This window comes from Carassius carassius, chromosome 42, assembly GCF_963082965.1.
Source record: "Carassius carassius chromosome 42, fCarCar2.1, whole genome shotgun sequence".
NCBI lineage: Eukaryota > Metazoa > Chordata > Actinopteri > Cypriniformes > Cyprinidae > Carassius > Carassius carassius.
The window spans coordinates 5,904,282-5,925,275 of record NC_081796.1 but is presented as its reverse complement, the minus strand read 5'-3'; the positions used below and the strand labels follow the sequence as shown (position 1 = coordinate 5,925,275).

The 20,994-nt window shown below is 37.2% G+C and overlaps 2 protein-coding genes across 2 annotated transcripts; both read right to left on the bottom strand.

The window, feature by feature from the left end:
• Positions 1-3,401: 3,401 nt before the first annotated feature.
• On the bottom strand, positions 3,402-16,486 carry LOC132123895 (NXPE family member 3-like). The gene is made up of 3 exons (XM_059534589.1): positions 16,288-16,486; positions 15,037-15,368; positions 3,402-3,506 (listed from the first exon to the last, which is right to left on the bottom strand). The coding sequence occupies exons 1-3, from the start codon at positions 16,484-16,486 to the stop codon at positions 3,402-3,404; spliced, it is 636 nt and encodes a 211-aa protein (XP_059390572.1).
• Positions 16,487-17,054: 568 nt separating this feature from the next.
• Positions 17,055-17,974, bottom strand: LOC132124018 (NXPE family member 3-like). The gene is made up of 2 exons (XM_059534746.1): positions 17,632-17,974; positions 17,055-17,506 (listed from the first exon to the last, which is right to left on the bottom strand). Exons 1-2 carry the CDS (start codon positions 17,965-17,967, stop codon positions 17,087-17,089), a joined length of 756 nt encoding a protein of 251 aa, XP_059390729.1. The 5' UTR covers positions 17,968-17,974; the 3' UTR covers positions 17,055-17,086.
• Between the last annotated feature and the right edge of the window lie 3,020 nt (positions 17,975-20,994).

Here is a 20,994-nt window from a genome sequence, read left to right as displayed (position 1 = left end):
GCTCCTTCCTTTCCATCTGTTCCACTGTGGGACATTCAGTCCCATCTACTCTGCTCTGCAGGCTTCACCCAGGCTCTGCCTTGGCCCTCTGCACTGCCTTGGCCTTCTGCTCCACCAGCTCCACCCTGGCTCTCTGCTCTGCTGGCTCCGGCTTGGTACTCAACACCGCCGGCTCTGCCCTGGCACTCTGCTCTGCCCTGGTACCCTGCTCAACTGGTTCTGCCTCAATCCCCTGTTGCTTCGCTTCCACATGGACCTGGCCCTCCATCCCTTCCTCTATTCCATATCTGATCCACCTTCATCCTGGACTCATGTTTGTTACTGTTAAGGGGCATTTGAAACGCGCTCCTTAGGGAGGAGGGGGTCTGTCACGATCACCAACTGGAGTGCCAATGAGCTCCACCATTGGGGACTCCATTCCTGACATTTGCCATTCACCCTGGACTACATTCCCCATAATCCTTTGCTGAACTCATTGTCTATTGCATCACCAGTCTCTCATTAGATCTCATCATTAATTTAAAGCTGTCTCACATTAGAAGGACTTTAAAAGATGCACACAAACTTGAACACTTCGCTGTTGATTGCTTAGCTTGTAACGTTCTCCTGTTTCCCCCAAGTTTAATTTGTGTGTTTTCTTGCCCTGCCTTGTCTTCGAGTGTTTTGATCTAGGGCTATTTATCTGTTTCATGTTTGTTTACTGCCTGCCCTGACCTTTGTCAATTTTGTAGGTGCTTGATTACCTGCCCTTTTTATTCCTCAAGAGAAAGTGTACATTTTTTAGGGGAGTTTTTTGTTTTCTTTATATATATGTATATATAATGTATATGTGTGTGTTTCTATTTGTGCACAGCTTTCCCTGTCAGACACATAAGAAATCTAAAGGTCGGGTCAGATTGGAAATTATACCATTCTCCCCTCCGCATCTCCACGCAGCACACATTGATCTGCACATGCAGATCACTGGCAGGCAGAGAGCCGCAGAACTAAAGCCCTCTCACCCTATACAATTGTGTTTGTCTTGGTGTGGAGTTGAGTAGTGAGCAAAAGAGTAAGCTACCTGTGCCTCGAATTTACAGCTATTATCCTAAAGAAAAAAGGTAATTATAGTTCATTTGGCTTGCTAACATCCATGACTTATGAGAGACCCATGTAAGCTAGCTAAAGTTTAGCTAAGGCAATACGAAATCTGTCAGAATAAAACACTGTGCATTCTTTAACTGCCTGATTCAGTTTATTATAATGTATTTATAATGGTCATAAAATTCAAGATATGAGGGCAGAAATTTATATTTTTATCATTTCATATAGTTAATCGGTATTAAACTGTATTAAAGACATTTTTTCCACCAAAAAGTATAATGATCACAAATGTGATATTGATTTTATAGAGCAGTTCAATAAACAAGAATTTAATATTAAAACATTTACATTTTAAACATAATAATATTGACTGTTCATAATTCCGATTTGCATCTCTGAGCAACATGAGGTGTTTCTTTCCTGAACGAATCACCCGTTTAAATGATTCGTTCAATCGCAATGACTCACTCATTAACAGTAACTTGCTGCCACCTACAAACAGTATTAATGCATTTTTAACTGCAGGTTAAATATATTCATGTTCTGCATTAAATATTGTGTAAATGCATCTATATGCCCCTTCTAATGCAGCTTCTGTGTTTTCTCTGCATTGGAAAGATTAATTTTCGATACTGATCCTTATACTGATTTAGTTTGCTTGGTAACAACCCAAATGACTTCTTATTCTAATTGACTGACTCAATTTAAGAATTTGACTGAAAAGATGAGGCACACTTTTAGAATTGATCACCACACAGAATATGAATAATATCAAAAACATTAGGAGTCGGTTGTCCACTGTAGTTCTTAAGATATAAGCACAGTAACACCATTATACTAATACTATTATTTAACTACTTATCTAATTATCATTATTGATGAAATCCCAGAAAATACTGAGACATTTTTTTGTCAATATTGCAAATCCCTAATTCATTTAATGTTTTGTTTAGGGATATATATATATATGAGAAGTGCCCTTTTTCCACTTAAGCCCCTGCCTTTCAAAATGTCGTTGCACGTCCCTGCTCTTTTGTGAATTACTCTTTTGGACTTTTGGACTGCCTTGTTTATATTGTTTTACTGGTATTTGACTATGCTCTACAATTAAAGCCTGCAAGTGGATTCTCACTCTGTTGTCATGACGCACCCCTTGTTACACAAACATTACTTTCATTATGGTATAAAGGTTAACTCATGTCACTTATCTCTGTCCAAATGCAAGTTTTTAACTTTTGTACTGAAAATTGCAGTCAACTTCATACAAATGATCATATTTGTTCTGCAATACTGAAAGCTGATGGTGTTATGCTGAAAACAGTGTATAATGTTATAATTTTATTAAGTTTGAATTGTATTTACTGTAAAATTACACAAATGAATGGAAACAGACAAAACATAACATAATCACTTTATTTACAAATTGGTTCATTAAAACAATTTAGGTTTAGCCTTTCTAATGCAATAAATTATCCATTATTCATAAGGGTATTTGTAAGCTGTTCATTCAAGTCTGTATACAAGTTTTTATGCCGTCTCATTGTGTGTACATTGCTGATGATAGCAAAGCAAGATAAATATTATTCTTTGGGGCTGTGTAATTGTAAATGATTAATCAGATAGGACAGACATATGATAGAAACAGATTGACCTCATTAGCAACGATAACAGATCCTGGGTGAATATTTTCATGTAGATAGTGACAGGAAGTCATCTGCCATACATCTAAGTAGATTACTCCATCAACATCTTTTAACATCTCTCGCATCACTGTGTTCAGCTGCATGGTTAACCAATCACTTTGAAAAATATTCTGTAAGAACACAAATCAGAATCAGAAAACAGGACATTTCTAGTAAATGAACCTTCCATAAAATAAAATATAAAAGTGTCTAAAGACATAGTTTGGTAGAGGTAGAATAAACATATTTAGCCTACAGATGTAAAGATCAGTAGCAAATGATACTGTCAGACCTGGAATAAGCAATGCTGGTTTGGACAAACTACATAAAGTCTGTTGTTTATACTGTATGTATTGCTACTGTGCAAATGACATCCCACGGATCAACCACAACATTAAAACCACTGACAGGTAAAGTGAATAACATTAACTATATTAGTAAAATGTCCCAAGTTTTTATGTGCTGAAAAAAAATAGCAAGTGAAAAGATCTGAGTGACTCTGACAAGGGTCAGATACTGATAGACAACCGAGTCAGAGTATCTCAAAAAGGTCTTGTGGGGAGTTTGTGATATGCATATGTCAATTCCTTAACTAAAGTGTTTCAAGGAAGGACAAACATTGAACTGACATCAGGGTCATGGGTACCCAAGGCCCATTTCACCTTCAGCCTCTATCTGCTGAAGGTGAACCAAAAACAACTTATAGCTGCTCTCAGTGATACAGTATGTGTCGGGTCCCCGCTATAATAGCAGCAACATTCACAAATGTTTACAGAAAAAGCGGAAACCCAGTAGCTTTCTCTATTTCAGTTTGATAGAAAGTCTTAGGCCTTTTCAAGCTGAAGGGCAAACTCATCTAATCTGCGGCCTATTATGCATCAAACTAAGATCGATGTAAAGGCACAAAGCTCTTCCATCAAGTTAGCATTTTTAAACATTCGCTCACTAAAAAAATAAATCATTTCTAATCAATGACTTTATAACCACAAACAATCTGAATTTTATGTTTCTAAATGAAACATGGCTAGAAGACAGCTGCACTGCAACAGTCCTCAATGAAGCAGTCCCTCCAAACTTAACTTACATGAGTGTCTGCAGCACTGTTAGGAGAGGTGGAGGTGTAGCTGCTCTATTTAAAGATGTCTATCAATGCAAGCAAGTGTCATTTGGTCAGTACTTGTCTTTTGAATATCTAGGGATTGTGCTGAAATGAGCTCCACGCATTCCATTTATTATTATTTACAGGCCTCCAAAATACTCTCCAGCCTTTGTTGAAGAGGTCACAGAAATGTTATCAATGAATTCCTCAGAGTTTGACTGTTTTGCTATTGCAGGGGATTTTAATATTCACATAGATAATGCAGAAAATAAAACTACAAAAGAAATGATAACGGTTCTAAATACCTTTGACCTGATTCAGCATGTGCATGGACCCACACACAAAGATGGACACACTCTAGATTTAATCATCAGAAGGGGTCTAAACATTTCATCCATTGTTATTAAGGACGTAGCACTATCTGATCACTTCTGTATTTCCTTTGAGATATTGATCTCTGCTACCACTGAATCTAGATCTGTCTCTGTCAGAAGGAGATGCATAAACGAGAACACAAGTGTACTATTTTATGGAGGCTATATCTTTAACACCAAGCATTTCTGCAGACTCTGTTGATATTTTCCTTGATTCCTTTAACTCAAAAGTTAAGAATGTTATTAATGATATGCTCCAATAATAGTCAGTAAGAAAACAAACAGACATAAATCAGTTTGGAGAAGATCAACAGCAGTTCAGACTATGAAAAGACAATGCAGAAAAGCAGAGCGGATGTGGCGGAAGACGAAACTTGAAATTCACTATCGCATGTATAAAGACAGCCTTAATGCTTTTAATGTGAAACTAGCCACAGCTAGACAGAATTTCTTCTCAGACCTTATAAAAAGTAACTTAAACAACACTCGTACTCTTTTTGCCACTGTTGAGAGACTGACAAACCCCCCAAGTCAGATTCCCAGTGAACTGCACTCAGACAGCAAATGCAATGAGTATGGTTCCTTTTTTTCTGAGAAGATCATCAATATCAGGAAGGCGATTGACACATCCTCAGGCAATGCAGAGGTCAGACAGATTTGGCCACCATATCAAAAATATACTATGTCTACTTTTGAAGCAATTGAAAGCAAAGGTTTGGAAGAAATAGTGCATCACCTAAAATCGTCAACATGCTATCTTGACACACTTCCCACATCTTTTTTCAAAAGTGTGCTCAATTGTTAAGAAGCAGATCGCCTCACTTCTTTCTGGGACATTTCCAAACTCCCTGAAAACTGCAGGTGTTAAGCCCCTCCTGAAAAAGAGCAATCTTAATAACACCAATTTGAGCAATTATAGACCAATATCTAATCTTCCTTTTATAGGCAAAATTATAGAAAAGGTAGTTTTTAGTCAGCTGAACAAATACTTAAACTCAAATGGATACCTGGAAAATTTTCAATCTGGTTTCCGACCGCATCAAAGCACAAAGACAGCACTCATTAAGATAATAAATGATATTCGCTTAAATTCTGACTCTGGCAAAATATCAATGCTGGTATTGCTAGATCTCAGTGCTGCATTTGACACTGTCGATCATAACATACTACTAGAGAGACTGGAGAACTGGGTCGGGCTTTCTGGGATGGTACTCAAATAGTTCAGGTCATACTTAGAAGGGAGAGGCTATTATGTGAGTCTAGGAGAGCATAAGTCTTAGTGGACGTCCATGACATGTGGAGTCCCACAAGGGTCAATTCTTGCATCTCTCTTGTTTAGCCTTTATATGCTCCCACTAAGTCAAATAATGAGAAAGAACCAAATTGCCTTTCACAGCTATGCTTATCTCCAAATGACTACGGCCCCATTGACTCCCTCTGCCAATGTATTGGTGAAATTAATAGTTGGATGTGCCAGAACTTTCTTTAGTTAAACAAGGAAAAAAACTGAAGTTATTGCATTTGGAAATAAAGATGAAGTTTTCAAGGTGAATGCATACCTTGACTCTAGGGGTCAAACAACTAAATATGAAGTCAGGAATCTTGATGTGATTCTGGAGACAGACCTTATTTTCAGTAGTCATGTCAAAGCAATAACTAAATCAGCATACTATCATCTAAAAAAACATTGCAAGAATTAGATGCTTTGTTTCCAGTCAAGACTTGGAGAAACTTGTTCATGCCTTTATCACCAGCAGGGTGGACTATTGTAATGGGCTCCTCACCGGCCTTTCCAAAAAGACCATTAGACAGCTGCAGCTCATCCAGAACTCTGCTGCAAGGATTCTGACTAGAACCAGAAAATCTGAGCATATCACACCAGTCCTCAGGTCCTTACACTGGCTTCCAGTTACATTTAGGATTGATTTTAAAGTACTTTTACTCGTCTATAAATCACTCAATGACCTAGGACCGAAATACATTGCAGATATGTTCACTGAATATAAACGAGTTACAAAGTTGGTATAGCCTACTTATCACAACATTGTCAATCGCGTCGTCAATCGCAAACGATAATTTATTAAAACGTCTCGCTACTGAACTACCTACAGTAGCTTAATTTGTGGAGGACGAAGAGAAAGCACCCATTTGGTAAATGAGCCAGTGAGAAATAATCCAGTGCCATTTCGATACTTTTAAAACGGTACCGGCGCCTAAACGGTGCCTGAACCGATACTTTAAAAAAAAGACCCACAAAAAAACTATGGATAACATTAAAGAACATTACAAATATTTAAAATAAATACATAGCATTCACTTTGGATGCTCTTATTTCCCAAGTTATGCTTAATCTAAGGCTAATAAATGCAGACATCCCAACCTGCAAAAAGTAATTTCAGGGAGGTATCCCCCCCCCCCCCCCCCCCCCCAAAAAAAGGAAGGACATACATCTCAGCTGTAGTCACCTTCTCAGTGAGACTTTGCCTATCTGATTGGGAGAACTGAGATATATTGGAGCAGCCTTCCCTGCGCTTAGCCTCCCTAACATGTTGTGGTCCCTAACAGATATAAAAGCATAAAATATTATTTCTATAAGCTATAGGCCTATGTAATTATTCGTTAATTATGTTTAAATATGTAGATTACTTTTACTATTTATATAATCTGCTTATACAATTTATGTAAACTGCTTTTATTTATTTTCCATTGCAACTTTAAACAGGTCTAAGGAGTTGGTTGTTTTCATGTAGCCTTGGCAACTAGCCTGAATAATATGCAGATGAAATTAAACTTGTCAACTCATCTCAACATGCCTTTTGCAATCATATAACCCTCCATGGGCAATGCTTGAGCAAGACTGTCATTATGTTTGACACCTATAAGACAGGGGTACACTTTCGTGAAGTCTGCCGTAAAATGTGTCTTCTACTTTTTTTGTTTTGTGGCACTCTCCCTCTCCAATGGTGCTCCTGTTTCTAGATAGACCTAACTGATTAATTTTGTTCGGGACAAGAGATAAAAGCCCACCCACACTGAACTTTGCAGAAGTTTGCAAAACTTTCTGATTTGCAGAAACAGGCCAATCAGGATGCTCTCTGTCTTACATGCGCTTCGCACACACGCACATTAGCACACACACGCAAGGTCTCTCGCTCCCTCTCCCTCGCCGTGCGTGGGCTACACGGTTTGAAACACAGTATCTGTTTCGCATGCGCGCTTTTGCTCGCTCGGTCTAGATTCCGGGAGATTTTAACTAATTTGCGGGTCTCAGGGAGCCGCTTTCACTATGCGGGAGACTCCCGGAACTTCCGGGAGACTTGGGATGTCTGTAAATGTATTTCATAATCAGTGTTGGGGAGTAACTAGTTACATGTAACGGCGTTACGTAATTTAATTACAAAATTATTGTAACTGTAATTAGTTACAGTTACTAAGAAAAAATGAGTAATTAAATTACAGTTACTTATGAAATTTTTTACGATTACAAAGGGGATTACATTTGAATATTTACACACATCCACATACAGATTTAACTGATTTCTTTCACAAATTTCACTGACTATTCTGAGACATACCGCCCTAATAATTTCCGGGATGCGGAAATACAGTCTGGTTCGTAGAATCCAGTCATAAAAACGAAATGCCTAACGCGGACGGATTATGCCACATTTTGGATGACTAGCTAAATCAAAAGTAGGTCAGTACACTTGAATCAAAACATGACATCGACTAGTGTCTGTGAATATAAGCCCCAAAAATGCAATATATGACTTGCAAATTCTGCGTGTCTGTGGAAATCAGGCGCGGACTGGACACCGGGAGAACCGGGACAATTCCCGGTGGCCTGGCAGCCGATTTTGCCCGCTATTTAATATCATTATTGTATAATTGCCTGCCGAATGTACTAAAGCGATCATTTGCGAATCCGCCATTTGATAATTAAATCTCTAATAAGTCATGAAGTGTTAGTCATGACTCGCGCGCTCTCCGCACCTCCGCCAAACGGTAATCAATGCGAGAGAGAGAGAGAGAGAGAGAGAGAGAGAGAGAGAGAGAGAGAGAGAGAGAGAGAAAAGAGTGAATTGCTGGAGCAGAGAAGCAGAACTACTGTTCAGGGTTTCAGGTCAGTTTCATCTGTAAAGATGCTTTTTTGTCTTTGTTTTTTTATTTATTTAATCAAGCAGCAGCACGTTGCTCATCAGTCATCACTCAAAATACTATATAAAGGACATCATTATTATCTGTTGTAATGTTACAGTAGTAATTTAGCTGAAAAAAAATTCAGATTTTTTTTTATAGGTTTAGGGGGAGCTACAACAGACAACAACACAACCCTTACGAAAATTAACATTTTTTAATATTTAACTATAAATCCAGAGAAAATTGTTACTATTTTTTAACTGTGATAACCAAAAATGTAAAATTATTTTACAAATGTATTTATTTAAAAATAAATACAAATCCATTTGCAAAAAAAAAAAAAAAAACAAGGTTATTTTACTTTTATATAGGCTAATAAAAGCATGGTAATTTTTTGTAAGGGAAAAACATGACTCGTGTACAGTATTAGGATTTTTCTATAAAAATATTGTAGTATTGTAGGGTATTGTATTGTAAAGTATAGTTTTGTTCAATCTTGAGTATTAAAGTCATGAGAGAGATGGATAACAGGGCAAAATAAAGAGACTGAAGAGAAAAATGGAAGTGAAGGTGCAGTTCAGGAGAGAACTTTTAATTATTTTGCATGTCCCCAAATTAAAGATTTAAACCTTTTTTATGTCAGGTCCATACAAAAAAATAGTTTTGTCCATGAATTTGTTTGTATGAGTTTGAATTTTCCAGTCTGAATTTTTTTCCCAGTCCGCCCCTCTTGTAAATTAATGGCAAAGACATGGTTTCATTTACTACACATAGGCCTACTGAAGCTCGCAGTGTTTTCAACCTCTGCTGTCTCAATATAGGAGTACACGAGCACATAAACATAATTTCTAGAACTGCTTTGTGTCACTTCATGTGCATTTTACTTATTTTGAGAAAACTATCATCATATACAAAGAAACAGCAGTTTAAAAAAAACACCAATGTTTCAGGAGTTTATTACACAGAATACGTCATATGCTTATTAGATAACTGTATTTAAGTTGATGTATATGCTTTTATTTATTATTCTTTAATTTTCACAAATTTAGAAAAGTAATCAAAAAGTACTCAAAAGTAATTAGTTACATTACTTTAATAAAGTAATTGAAAAAGTTACACTACTATTACATTTTAAACAGGGTAACTTGTAATCTGTAACCTATTACATTTCCAAAGTAACCTTCCCAACACTGTTCATAATCTGGGTCATTACTTAATACAAAAACCACACATAATGTTTCGACTGTATCTCTGTCACTCACTCTGATATTTAGTTAAGATGAGTGTTGTCTGTCACTGTCTTTAATCCATTCTGTGAATGACTGTATGCTCATTCTTTATAAAGTAGCAACAGTCGTTTGTAAAGTAGAGTACTGTGCAAAAGTCTAAGGCACATTAGTATTTTCACCCCAAAAAAGGGTTTTAAGCCAGTTATTTACATATATGCTGTAGTGTGCATAGGCGTCGATTTCGGGGGGGACGGGGGGGTCGCGTCCCCCCCAGATTTCATCATGAGTCATTTTGTACCCACCACTTTTTTTTTTTTTTTTTTGAAAACCTCGAGTTCAATTTAACCGTTCTGCTGCTGCGCTGGCTACACGCTTTTCTGTTCATTAAAACTGCAACAACTGTAACATTATTTTCTCTATATGACTATCGCGCTTCTTTTTTTTAAAGAATGTTTTTCAAATGAGTTGACAGTTTGGAATGGACAGTGAACGAGCGGGAACGAGGCTACCTAGTCTTTGCTGGGATTGGCCAGAATTTCTGGCGAATTTATCATAGACGAGCAAGTCATTTAGCCTTCATACAATATCACAAGGTTGCATCCTAGTGCCATGGACTATAACATATCAAAGTGATAACCTGTAGAACAAATGGATGTTGTTGTACACACAGCATGGGTCTGCAGACCATTGACACAAAGGTAAGACGCGATAACTTATGTTTATTAAGATTTGCTGGTATTATGGCTAGGTCTTGTGCATTTGCACACAAGGGATCGGCTGTTTTAATTCTTCTCTTGCAATTAATGTTACGTTAGACTTCCTTAGCCACCAACTTAATTAGCTAGTTACGGTTTGCGCTCATACAGCAAGTATTGGGGGAGATGATTGTTGAGTAGTCAGTATCTTGTTTAATTATTGCTTGAATCTATTGCTGAATTCTGGAATAGTTGTGATGATGATGATGATGATGATGATGATGATGATGGTGAGGAATGGATCAAGTTTTAGTCAAAATGCCTGATGTACATTGGATGGATGCATGTTGTTGTGAATTGAGAGCAGTCAGATCATGGTGTGATAGTCAATAAATAGTGTTCATCTGTGCTACACGTATTTTTGCTTTTTCAATCTTGATAAAATTTGTAGTGCTTAAGTTGTGTTGTGTGTAGATATGGTAAATTGTACTGGGAATTAAATCAAATTATTACATGGCTTGGTTGAATTCCACTGTAGAATGAAGTCTGTTATTTCTTGATAATAACACCGTTGCCATGAAAAACAGAGCGTTGCTATGGACGCGGCAGGATTCTAATCGTAGAGATGGAACTATTTTCTTTAGCGGAAGCAATACAATCGTGTTTAAATCAATAAACTCTTTTTTAAATCAATATTTTGTGTCAAATTATTGATTTATTTGGTGGGTAGCCATGTAATAAGCGGGATAATGTAGAGCGAGGCCCGATTTTGGGTTAGATTTTTTCCCCGTTTTCAGTGGTTATAACAAAGCAACATGAAAGAGAAATTTGGTAATCATTGTTTAGGTACATTAAACCACGTCATGGCCATGTCATATTGTCAACATGGTACTTATATGATGATATGAAGCAGATTAGTGGGTCATATATCATATGTCTAATGCTTTGTACGGCTTTCTTCTTCATAAAACGAGTCGGACATCATCACATTTTTGTATACATTTTATTTATTTACATTAATAAGATACAGGACGTCTTTCAAAACATGACCTGCGCGAAAGAGAAAAAAAAAAATGCATCATTGTACACAGCACTTCTGAAAATGCACTTCTGAATGCGTCTCTGTCCCCACCACATTTCAAACCAAACTGACGCCCATGGTAGTGTGTCAGTAGGAAATATCAGTTTGCCATTAATTTTATTAATAATCTAGTGCGATTTTGAATGCACAAGCAGTCTGACAACGGCGAAATGAATGTTTGGAAATTTAAACAGATATTTTATACTGAAACAGCAAAGTATATAAATAACTGGCCGAACACCATTCTTTAGTGAAAATACTAACGTGCCCAAGACTTTTGCACAGTAGCTGGTGTATGTATAAAGTACGTACGATTAAATTAAGTATATTTAAATAAGTGTAAGTGTTCGTTCATATGTGTTAAGGGCTAGATTTTTGCTGGAGGAAACAGCTGTTTAGTGATGAGCGGTGAACGCAGCGAAAACTTTACAGAAGATGAGAAACCGACTGCTCCCTCGTGACCTTTTGTAAACTGTATTTATGACAAAGAACTGCACAGATACGGATATTCTAACAATCTTTCGATAAACACATACCTTGTGTCCTCTGTGTTTGTTTCCGCTCTATAATCTTTTTTTTTTTGAATGATGACAAGCCGGAATGAAAACAAGCCGAAATGAAATCGCAGTAACGAAGCTATTTTTAAAATGTAAGGAGTAGAAAGTACAGATACTTGCGTGAAAATGTAAGGAGTAGAAGTAAAAAGTCGGCTAAAAAATAATTACTCAAGTAAAGTATAGATACCCCAAATTTCTACTTAAGTAATGTAACGAAGTATTTGTACTTTGTTACTTGACACCTCTGCTGAGAAGGGTAGAGATGTTATAAGTGGGCCCTCCCAGCCTTCCTGTCCTACATATGATGATCTGTGTGATGTTATGGCCCATGCCACAGACAATCTAGATCTTCACTGTTCAGGCATTGGTCGGGAGGTTCAATGAAGCGAGGCCGTGCTCTGCAGGCTTTAAGAGATATTTACCATGCCAATCCAAAACTTTGCTAAAAGCCTCTGGGGAACCTGGCTCATCATGGTGTGATGACTGGAAAAAGCACCAAAAGCGAGTGTTACCTCTTGTTGCCTCTTCTGCGAGTATCCAATTCATTTGTTTCAGGAATACCATCCCTCCTCATTTCTGTTACTATTCTAACATGTGCCAAAAAACAAAATAGCACAGGTTATAGTGTAAGTGACGTGACATACAGCCAAGTATGTTGACCCATACTCAAAATTTGTGCTCTGCATTTAACCCATCCAAAGTGCACACACACAGCAGTGAACACACACACACCGTGAACACACACCAAGAGCAGTGGGCAGCCATTTATGTTGCAGTGCCCGGTGAGCAGTTGGGGGCTCAGTGCCTTGCTCAAGGGCACCTAAGTCATAGTATTGCCGGCCCGAGACTCGAACCAACAACCCTAGGGTTAGGAGTCAACTTCTCTAACCACCAGGCCACGACTCTCAGGCTGCCTCTCACAGGAAACTGGGGTTTTCTGTGCAGAATGACCCCCCTTATAGCTCTTTAATGAGGACAGCAGTATCAAGTTGTTGTAGCTAGCACTTAGTTGGCTTCCCTTGGGAAGCAATTCCTATGGATTGAGCATAGTCCTCTGCTCCCTGCAAGACCTTTTGTCTGATATCTTAGAACCAGACAAGATGTGGCTTTGCCTCAAGATATTGCATCTCTACTTGTTGTTGTCACAGTTAGCAGGTCTGTGAGTTCATCCTTTGAGGTCCTGTGTGTGTGCTTGCTATATATTGGTATACCTGCAACTCTGGGCAACTCAGTATCGCTGATGAGCTAATATGATTTAAGTCTGGCTCATCGGCTTCTCTGTATTATGTTGCTGTGTTTTGTCTGTCTGTGGGATCATTGTGGTGCTCAATTTAGTTTTCTCATGCTGTGTCTTCTGTCTCCTGTTTTCCTGTTTCGTTGTCTGTGTTGGATTAATTCTCTGGACTGTTTTCTTGGACTCTACTATTTATCTCGCCCATTTTAGTCCCTGTTCTGCCAAGTATTATGCATCTGCACCCATGACATCCTGACTCTCTTGCATTGTGCTCCCCTGGCAGTGTCATGGGGTAGAATTAAAAAAATCTTGCTTCCACTAAAGGGTAGAGACCAGCTAATGGAACTAAAATCCTTTTTATCCTGGGCTAGTATTGCCTTAAAGGTGATACCTAGTGTAAAGGACTGACATAACCAGACCTTTCAGCTCTGCCCTCAGACCGGACACTGTTGCCTACGATGGCGTTTTAGTGCCACGTCGAGAAAAATAAATAAAATTCTAAGATTACGAGATTAATGTCACAAAGAAAACAGTTTAATTTAATGAAATATTTCACATAAATACAGCGATCTGATCATTACAGCGCTTGAAAAACACATTATTGTAAGACGAATAATTTGTGTTTCACTATAAAACTGATTCTGAAAGTACATACATTCAAAGTAGGTCTATCAAAAGCATGAATCTTATTGCTATTGGGTGGCGGGCGCACTACAAATATCTATTGCAATGGAAGATATTAAATATTATTTCCAAGCATACTGTCCCCGTGAGTATGATAAATGGTATGATTTCTGATAATAATCCCACATACATTTTTAGTGTATTCAATAAGAGAGCTACAGTGCCCCCCCGATTTAGTTTTCTCCAACTTAATTTCTACTATTTAAATCCTTGAAACATTTTGACTTTATTCTCGTAGTATTACGACTTTATTCTCGTAATATTTCGACTTTATTCTCGTAATATTTCGACTTTATTCTCATAATATTGAAACTTTATTCTTGTTATATTACAACTTTATTATCGTAATATTTCAACTTTATTCTCATAGTATTACGACTTTATTCTCGTAATATTTCGACTTTATTTTCGAAACATTTCAACTTTATTCTCGTAATATTTTGACTTTATTCTTGAAATAATACTACTTTAATTGCGGAATCTTATTATTTATTTATTTTTTCAACGTGACCTTGGTTACAGACGTAACCCAATATATTTGGCAGCGTGAGCAGGACCTACACTAGGCAGATAGTTTTAGGATCTGGTTTCACAGACAGGGCTTAAGCCAGGACCAAGCCTTAGTTAAAAGTTAGTTAAAAACTTTACATTTGTGCATCTTGAGACAGAACAATGGAAATGACATATTTTAAGACATGTCCGAGCAAGATATTTTCAGACGAGACAGCTCAAACACACATTTTAGTCTGGGACTAGCTTTAAGCCATGTCTGTGAAACTGGCTTTTAATGCTAATAGTTGATCAGTGTAGATCTCAGTACACATCACATGATATACCTCTCCTATCACGAAAGAACCGATAACTATTTTACTTATAGCAGAATGTTCAAGAAAATAAATGGTAATCATTATTCATGATTTATATTTCATTGTTTTGCTTCAGAAGACCTGTAAAATAGCACTTGAGTCATATGGACTACTTTGAATATGATTTTATGGCCCTTTTATGATCCCTTTTTATGATCCCTATGAGCAACAGTGTTCCTAAACTTTCAGTATACACGTAAAGACAGAAGACCAAATTTGCCATATTTTGTTGTTTACAATAAATATTATCATAAGGAAACAAGGTAGAAAATGATTTGAAAACAAAGTAGGTTGGGAAGTGTTCAAGTGTACCTTTCGTCCTGCAGTGTTTCCAGACTTGATGATGACAGTAGTCTGTGGTGCACGGCTCAGCAACGCAACAACAGACTGACGGATTTTGGCCACTTCATGGATGTAAAATGTTATTGGGTGGAAAACCCGATGGGCAAAGATAGTGAAGACAACAACTGCATGAGGATCACCAGCTATTTCATCAATGTCATTGGCAATATGATGCAGGTCGTTAATGAGCATTTTATAAAATCGCAAAGGAACACCGCGTGGCTTCCAGTGATTATTTTTTAACTCCACAGCCATCAGGGGTCCACCTGTACGAGGAGTGTGGAGATCCATTCTTGTTAAGCCTAATAAAGACAAGCAAAACTTACATTAGACTTACAACAGCCACAAGAAGTATAGAGCCTATATAGAAAATCATCATACCCCTTTAAGAGAAGCGTTATTTGTCATAAAGCCTGAATTCAAAAACCCATTCCAAAAGAACAACGCAATGGCTTTATGATAGGAAGTTGAATGTTCTTTAGTGGCCAAGTCAGAGCCCTGACTTAAATCCAATAGAAATCTATGGATGGACTTAAAGAGAGCAGTTCACTGCAGTTCAACATGAATTTGACTGAACTTGAGCATTTTTTGAGAACTGTTGCTTTTTCTTTCATTACTTTGATGTTGTAAGGCAGTGTTTGTAATATGAAGCTGGGAAAATGTTTTCTTCTTTCCTTTTTTATTTTGGAATGAGTTTTGATTTTAGACTGACTTATTTTTGCAGAACACACACACAAAAAAACGAAACGAAAATGAAAAAATTACAAATGTATCAACGGTCTTTAAGCATATAATAGTTTGTTGTGATCAAAGAAAGTTTGGAACAAAATGAGGTTGAATAAGTGATGACAGAATTCAAATTTTTGCTGCACAGTATCTTTTTGAGTGACACTGAAATACGTATATGTCTCAATTACATTACATTAGATGCAAAATATCAAACCAAGTAGCTTCTGCAAACAAATGCTGCATGAGCTTTTCTCAGAATTAATTTTTATAAGCCGTTTTTGTAATAGCAATTTGCAAATTTAAAAGCTAAAGAAAGTCTTTTGATGTTTTGCTTGAAAAGAGTGCCACATAGTTTGATATTTTCATCTAATACCAAGACATTAATATACATGATTCATTTTCCACATACTTTGTGGCGCCTCTGTATGTCAATACCTTATTTATTTTTATTTTTATACATTGACAACAAACTCATATCATTGGATAACTTGCCTGGCACATTTCTTTCTAAATACTCAAACCACTGCCTTGTGGTGGAGTCTCCCAACAAGTAGATCATTTTGTTTTTAAGACAATTTCCCATTTGGGTGGAATTGAACTGTTGAGTGTTGCATATAAAAGACTTCCAAACATCTTTTAAATAGAACCCAGCTGGAACTGGTGTTGTCAAGCCAGATCTGCATCTCTCCATTGTGCCTAAAGCAAAGAAACATTTACCTAAAAAGACTGTCAATGCAAATTCTTCATTCACTTGTAACATTACATTATAGATGTCAGTCGTCTGATATGTGTTTTGTGTAGCCTATATTTTGTTCATTTCCTTTTTTGAAAAAAATAAAATAAAGTGTCATTAAATAAAATAAAAATAAAGAGAAAGCAGAAGACAGTGTATTAAAAGGAGAATTCGGCTAGTTATTTGGTTTATAGTGTAGGTTTATGGCTTGAATATTTAATTTGTTGAAACAATGTGTGCATGATAATATTTAACATTAAGATGAATAAGAAAAAGATGCCAGAAAATTGTTAATATCACACACTTGGGCAAATAAAATACTCAAGCAGAGATGCGAGATTATTGAATTATAATAATAATAAAAAGAATACATGTTAATACATTTTCCATATGTTAACATACCATTGCCTGCAGTGTTGGGAAGGACATTTTAGTTTATTTTTTGTCCAGAAATAGCAACATTTGTTAATTTCCTGTGAAGAAATTGTAATAATTCATTTCTCTACAAATGTTTTTAGTTTTACAATTTTTCTGAATTACATTTGAATACTTTCAAACTTACTTTGTAAAAAGTTGATTCTCAAATGCATTTAAAGGGCTTTTAAAACCTCCCATTGAGTGATGAACCAGTTTGTCACAGGAAAGTTTCTTCGGTCTCTCACACTGCCACACCGTCCCCATTTTTATATCCTCATACTCACAGCAGCAGTTGCCTTTACTCCAACTTCCATCTCCACCCCACTTAAGATTGCATTCTACTACTTCACTGATCCTGGTGTTTTCGGGGCCTGGACCTTCAAAGTGGCCATTATAGTGGCTGCGTGGGAATGAAGACTCTCTGTATTTTTTAAGAATCTGCACAACCTCACTGGAGTGCTCAAGACGTACAAAAACTTGTGCCTGACCTTCCCAGGGCACAAGAAGAACATCAGAGTACGTTCCATTACGATGATCCAGAACCTCCCCATACACACTCGCCTTCAAGAAGAATGGAATAGGTTAAGTGTACTGCAGAAAACTAATGTACAGTATGCTGGTAAAGTAAGCTAACAAACATAAATGTATGCCATATTCACAAAAATTTATCATAAAAATAAGCACACCTTTAGGTTTGAATTGAAAAGCTTTGCTTTGAAAAAATCTCCTCCGTATCTTTTCAGGTTGTTGTTGTGGTCTCTGGCTGTGATAACAATGGAGATGTTCTCTCCCACTTTGTAACTGTTTTTGAGTCCCACAATTGAGAATGTTGAGTGGACTGGGCTTGTGCTCAGATTCAGCTGATTGATTTTTTTATCTGGACCAGGCCAGTCGAGAGCCTTCTGCAGTCTTTCCCATTCCTCATCACTGATTCCCATATCAAGTGCGGATACTGCATAATAATTATTGCTATTATTATTTCGGGAAGCTGGTTTAGGTCTGGGGGTCAGAAATGGAGACATCTGGTTCCCAATATCCAATGTCCATAGAACCTGAGAGAGGAGCAGAATATTAATCACACCATATTCCTTTTTTTATTATTCAGTACTGTATGTAAATGTTTAAAGTTCAATATACACTGTAACAAGATTCCACATCTTTCTAATTAAAAACTTCAGCTCATTTGCTGCCTTCTTTTTTATTGTTTGTACAAGTCATTTCAAATGAAATTAAATTAAACCAGCAAAAAAAAAAAAAAAAAAAATACAGAGAGGGTTTAATTTAACTTATAAAAAGTTGAAATTGCTCATCTGATGTAACGTAAAAACGGAATTTGCCATGACTTACTGATCATATTGCTCTCATACAAAGGATTGTATTGGGGTAAAAGATAAAGACAATAGCTTACCAAAACAAATTATTTGTATGTTCTAAACACACTTGGCAATAAAGCTCTTTCTGCTTCTGCTTCTGAATAGCCTACGTCGCTCTTTTTTTTTATAGGTTATGTCACTTGCTTGTAATTTATTTTTAGTGTTAGCAACCAAATATAAACTTGCTTAACTGAAAAAAAAAAAAAACATTCTACACCTTCCCGTTTGTGTGCTTTTATAAAACAAAAATGATCCTACCCTCAGTAAGTGGAAAACCTATTATCATGTTATCGGGCAGAGAGCTGTCATGAAAAACTGAGAATGTTTAACATCCTTTTGTATCATTTCAATCTTTATTGTATGCACAGAGCTCTCAAGTTCTGAACTGAGTTCAGAGTGAGATTGTGGCGGCGGCCGCGATGGCAGCAGGGGTTTGATGGGGACGGGTGTCTGATCTCATAAATTACACATATTCTTACAAATAAAATAATATTTATTTAATTCAGCATCTATTTGTGTGTGTGTGTGTGTGTGTGAAAGAGAGAGAGAGAGAGAGAGAGAGAGAGAGAAAATGGTCAGTGTTGTTTATTGTAGGTGTTGGTAGCTGGTTTTGAGGCCAGGGGTTGGTGGCTCCCATTTGAAGCACTGTGGTTCCAGGCCAGCCATTTTTACTGCCATGATGGATGACAGGGTTCCATCAAGTGCTAAGCTGTTCCTGGTTTTTGTCTTGTTTAATCGCACCATGGAGAAAACCCTCTCAGCATAGGCATTTGAATGAGGGAGCACTAACACCATGCAGCTATTTTAGAAAGCCTCCCTGCTTATGTCCCTCACACCTTGATGGACACAGGAGTTCTCTTGTCTGCAGACTAAGCACCAGTAAAAAGAGCTGGTGGTTCCCATTGTGATGAATGGCTATCGGGTTGACCACTCCTTCTTAAAGGAACACCTATAGGTGGTTGCTCTACTTAACCCATCCTCTACTGGCACCCTAATTGTATGGAATTAAAATCCTGCCATGATTCAAAACTGAAAACAAAGTTCTGAAAGGTTCAAACTAAGTGTTAAAAAAGTTTTGCAAGATCGAAAAATAAGATAGAAAAGAGAGTTCTCTGCGCTTCTGTAATCCACAGACAAACTGGTGCAACCAGGGCAGGACAAAACAATTCAAACAAAAGGAATCGCCGGTGCAACACAGATGTCTACTGATTAAATTATTTATTAAAGGTGCATAACAAAAAATAAATGACTAACGTTTCGATGTGGTTACATCTTCATCAGAGTCCTTGGAGAGAATGAGCAATGAAGCCATTAATAAGGATCATCAACAGGTGTGATTAAGGGGGCGTTGGCCACCCAAAACAAATACATCCCTCTGAACCAAGGTGTCACACTCATAAAACAATCATTAAAGGGCAAGTGCCCACATTATTACAAAGATCACAATACAATGGGAGTAAAAATATATTAATCTTAAACACTGTATTTTAATATGCTTAGGTGTTTAAAGGAAGCATGTTAAACTCAATTCATCATTTAGACCTAGAGGTTCTCGAGTGTTAAGTGTATGTATCCAAAACGCTTCCCTGCATAGAAGTTTATTAATAATGTCACCACCTCTGGGTGAAGGTAAGATTTTCTCAATTCCCCAAAACTTCAAAGAAGCAGGGGAACCATGATTGGCCTGCTTATAGTGCCTCGCCATGGCATATGTTAAGTTCTGAGTACGAATTGCTGTTTTGTGTTCAGCTATCCTCAGTTTAAGTTGACGTTTTGTTTGACCTATGTACACCAGTCCACAGGGACACTTCAGAAGGTATACTACATGAGTACTGTTACAGTTAATAAATGAAGAAATAGAATATTTCTTACCAGTACGGGGATGTGAAAAATCTTTCGCATTGGTCGAGTTGGAGCATTGCGCACAATTGCCACATTTATAGAAACCCAGAGGTGGGCTAGGAAGCCAAGTAGTAGAAGGTGGGATACTCATATCTGAATGAACCAATCGGTCACGAATGTTACGGGCACGTCTAAAAATGAACCTGGGCGGCTCAGCGCAGATGTCTTTGAGTGTCGGGTCACTATTAAGAACGTGCCAATGTTTGCGAATGATGTTCTTTATTCTTCCTGCTGCTGGAGTGTAGCTAGTTGAAAAAAATACTTTAGATGTCGTATGAGGCTTAGGTTTTTTCTTTAATAATGAGGCACGGTCTGTGTTAAAAGCCCTATCCCAAGCTTTAGAAATATCAGATTTATCATAACCTCTTTGATCAAAAAGACGCGCTAGGTGGGCTGCTTTCGAAAAATAAGATTTGCAAGCTTGCAAAATGTAAAAAAAATAAAAATATCTCTGCAAACATTATGTTGTTTTTTAGATGTCCTTCTTCAGAACTGCAAAAAAAATTTTACGATGTTGCACAAAGAATTTTTCAGAGTTTCAAATTCGTCAGTGTTCTCCCACTGTATTAGTTTGTTTTCCAGGTTTGAAACCTTGTAAATGGTGATCTGAAAACTGGTGTGCGAATGTGTGAAAAAAAAAAAACTCTGAAAACAGAGCTTTGCAGGCTTGCAAAGTGGTAAAAAAAATTTAATCTTTGCAAACATAATTTTGTTTTTGAGTTTTCCTTCTTCAGAAGTGCAACACTCTTTTTAACGGTGTTGTGCAATCATTTT

Coding starts and splice junctions, on each gene's coding strand:
- LOC132124018 (XM_059534746.1), bottom strand. CDS start 17,967: ATGTCTCCATTTCTGACCCCCAGACCTAAACCAGCTTCCCGAAATAAT. Junction 17,507..17,631: donor TTTTCAATTCAAACCTAAAG/GTGTGCTTATTT, acceptor TTCTTCTTGAAG/GCGAGTGTGTATGGGGAGGT.
- LOC132123895 (XM_059534589.1), bottom strand. CDS start 16,486: ATGGAGAGATGCAGATCTGGCTTGACAACACCAGTTCCAGCTGGGTTC. Junction 15,369..16,287: donor TTTAGAAAGAAATGTGCCAG/GCAAGTTATCCA, acceptor TGTCTTTATTAG/GCTTAACAAGAATGGATCTC. Junction 3,507..15,036: donor GAAACACTGCAGGACGAAAG/GTACACTTGAAC, acceptor CTGCTATTATAG/CGGGGACCCGACACATACTG.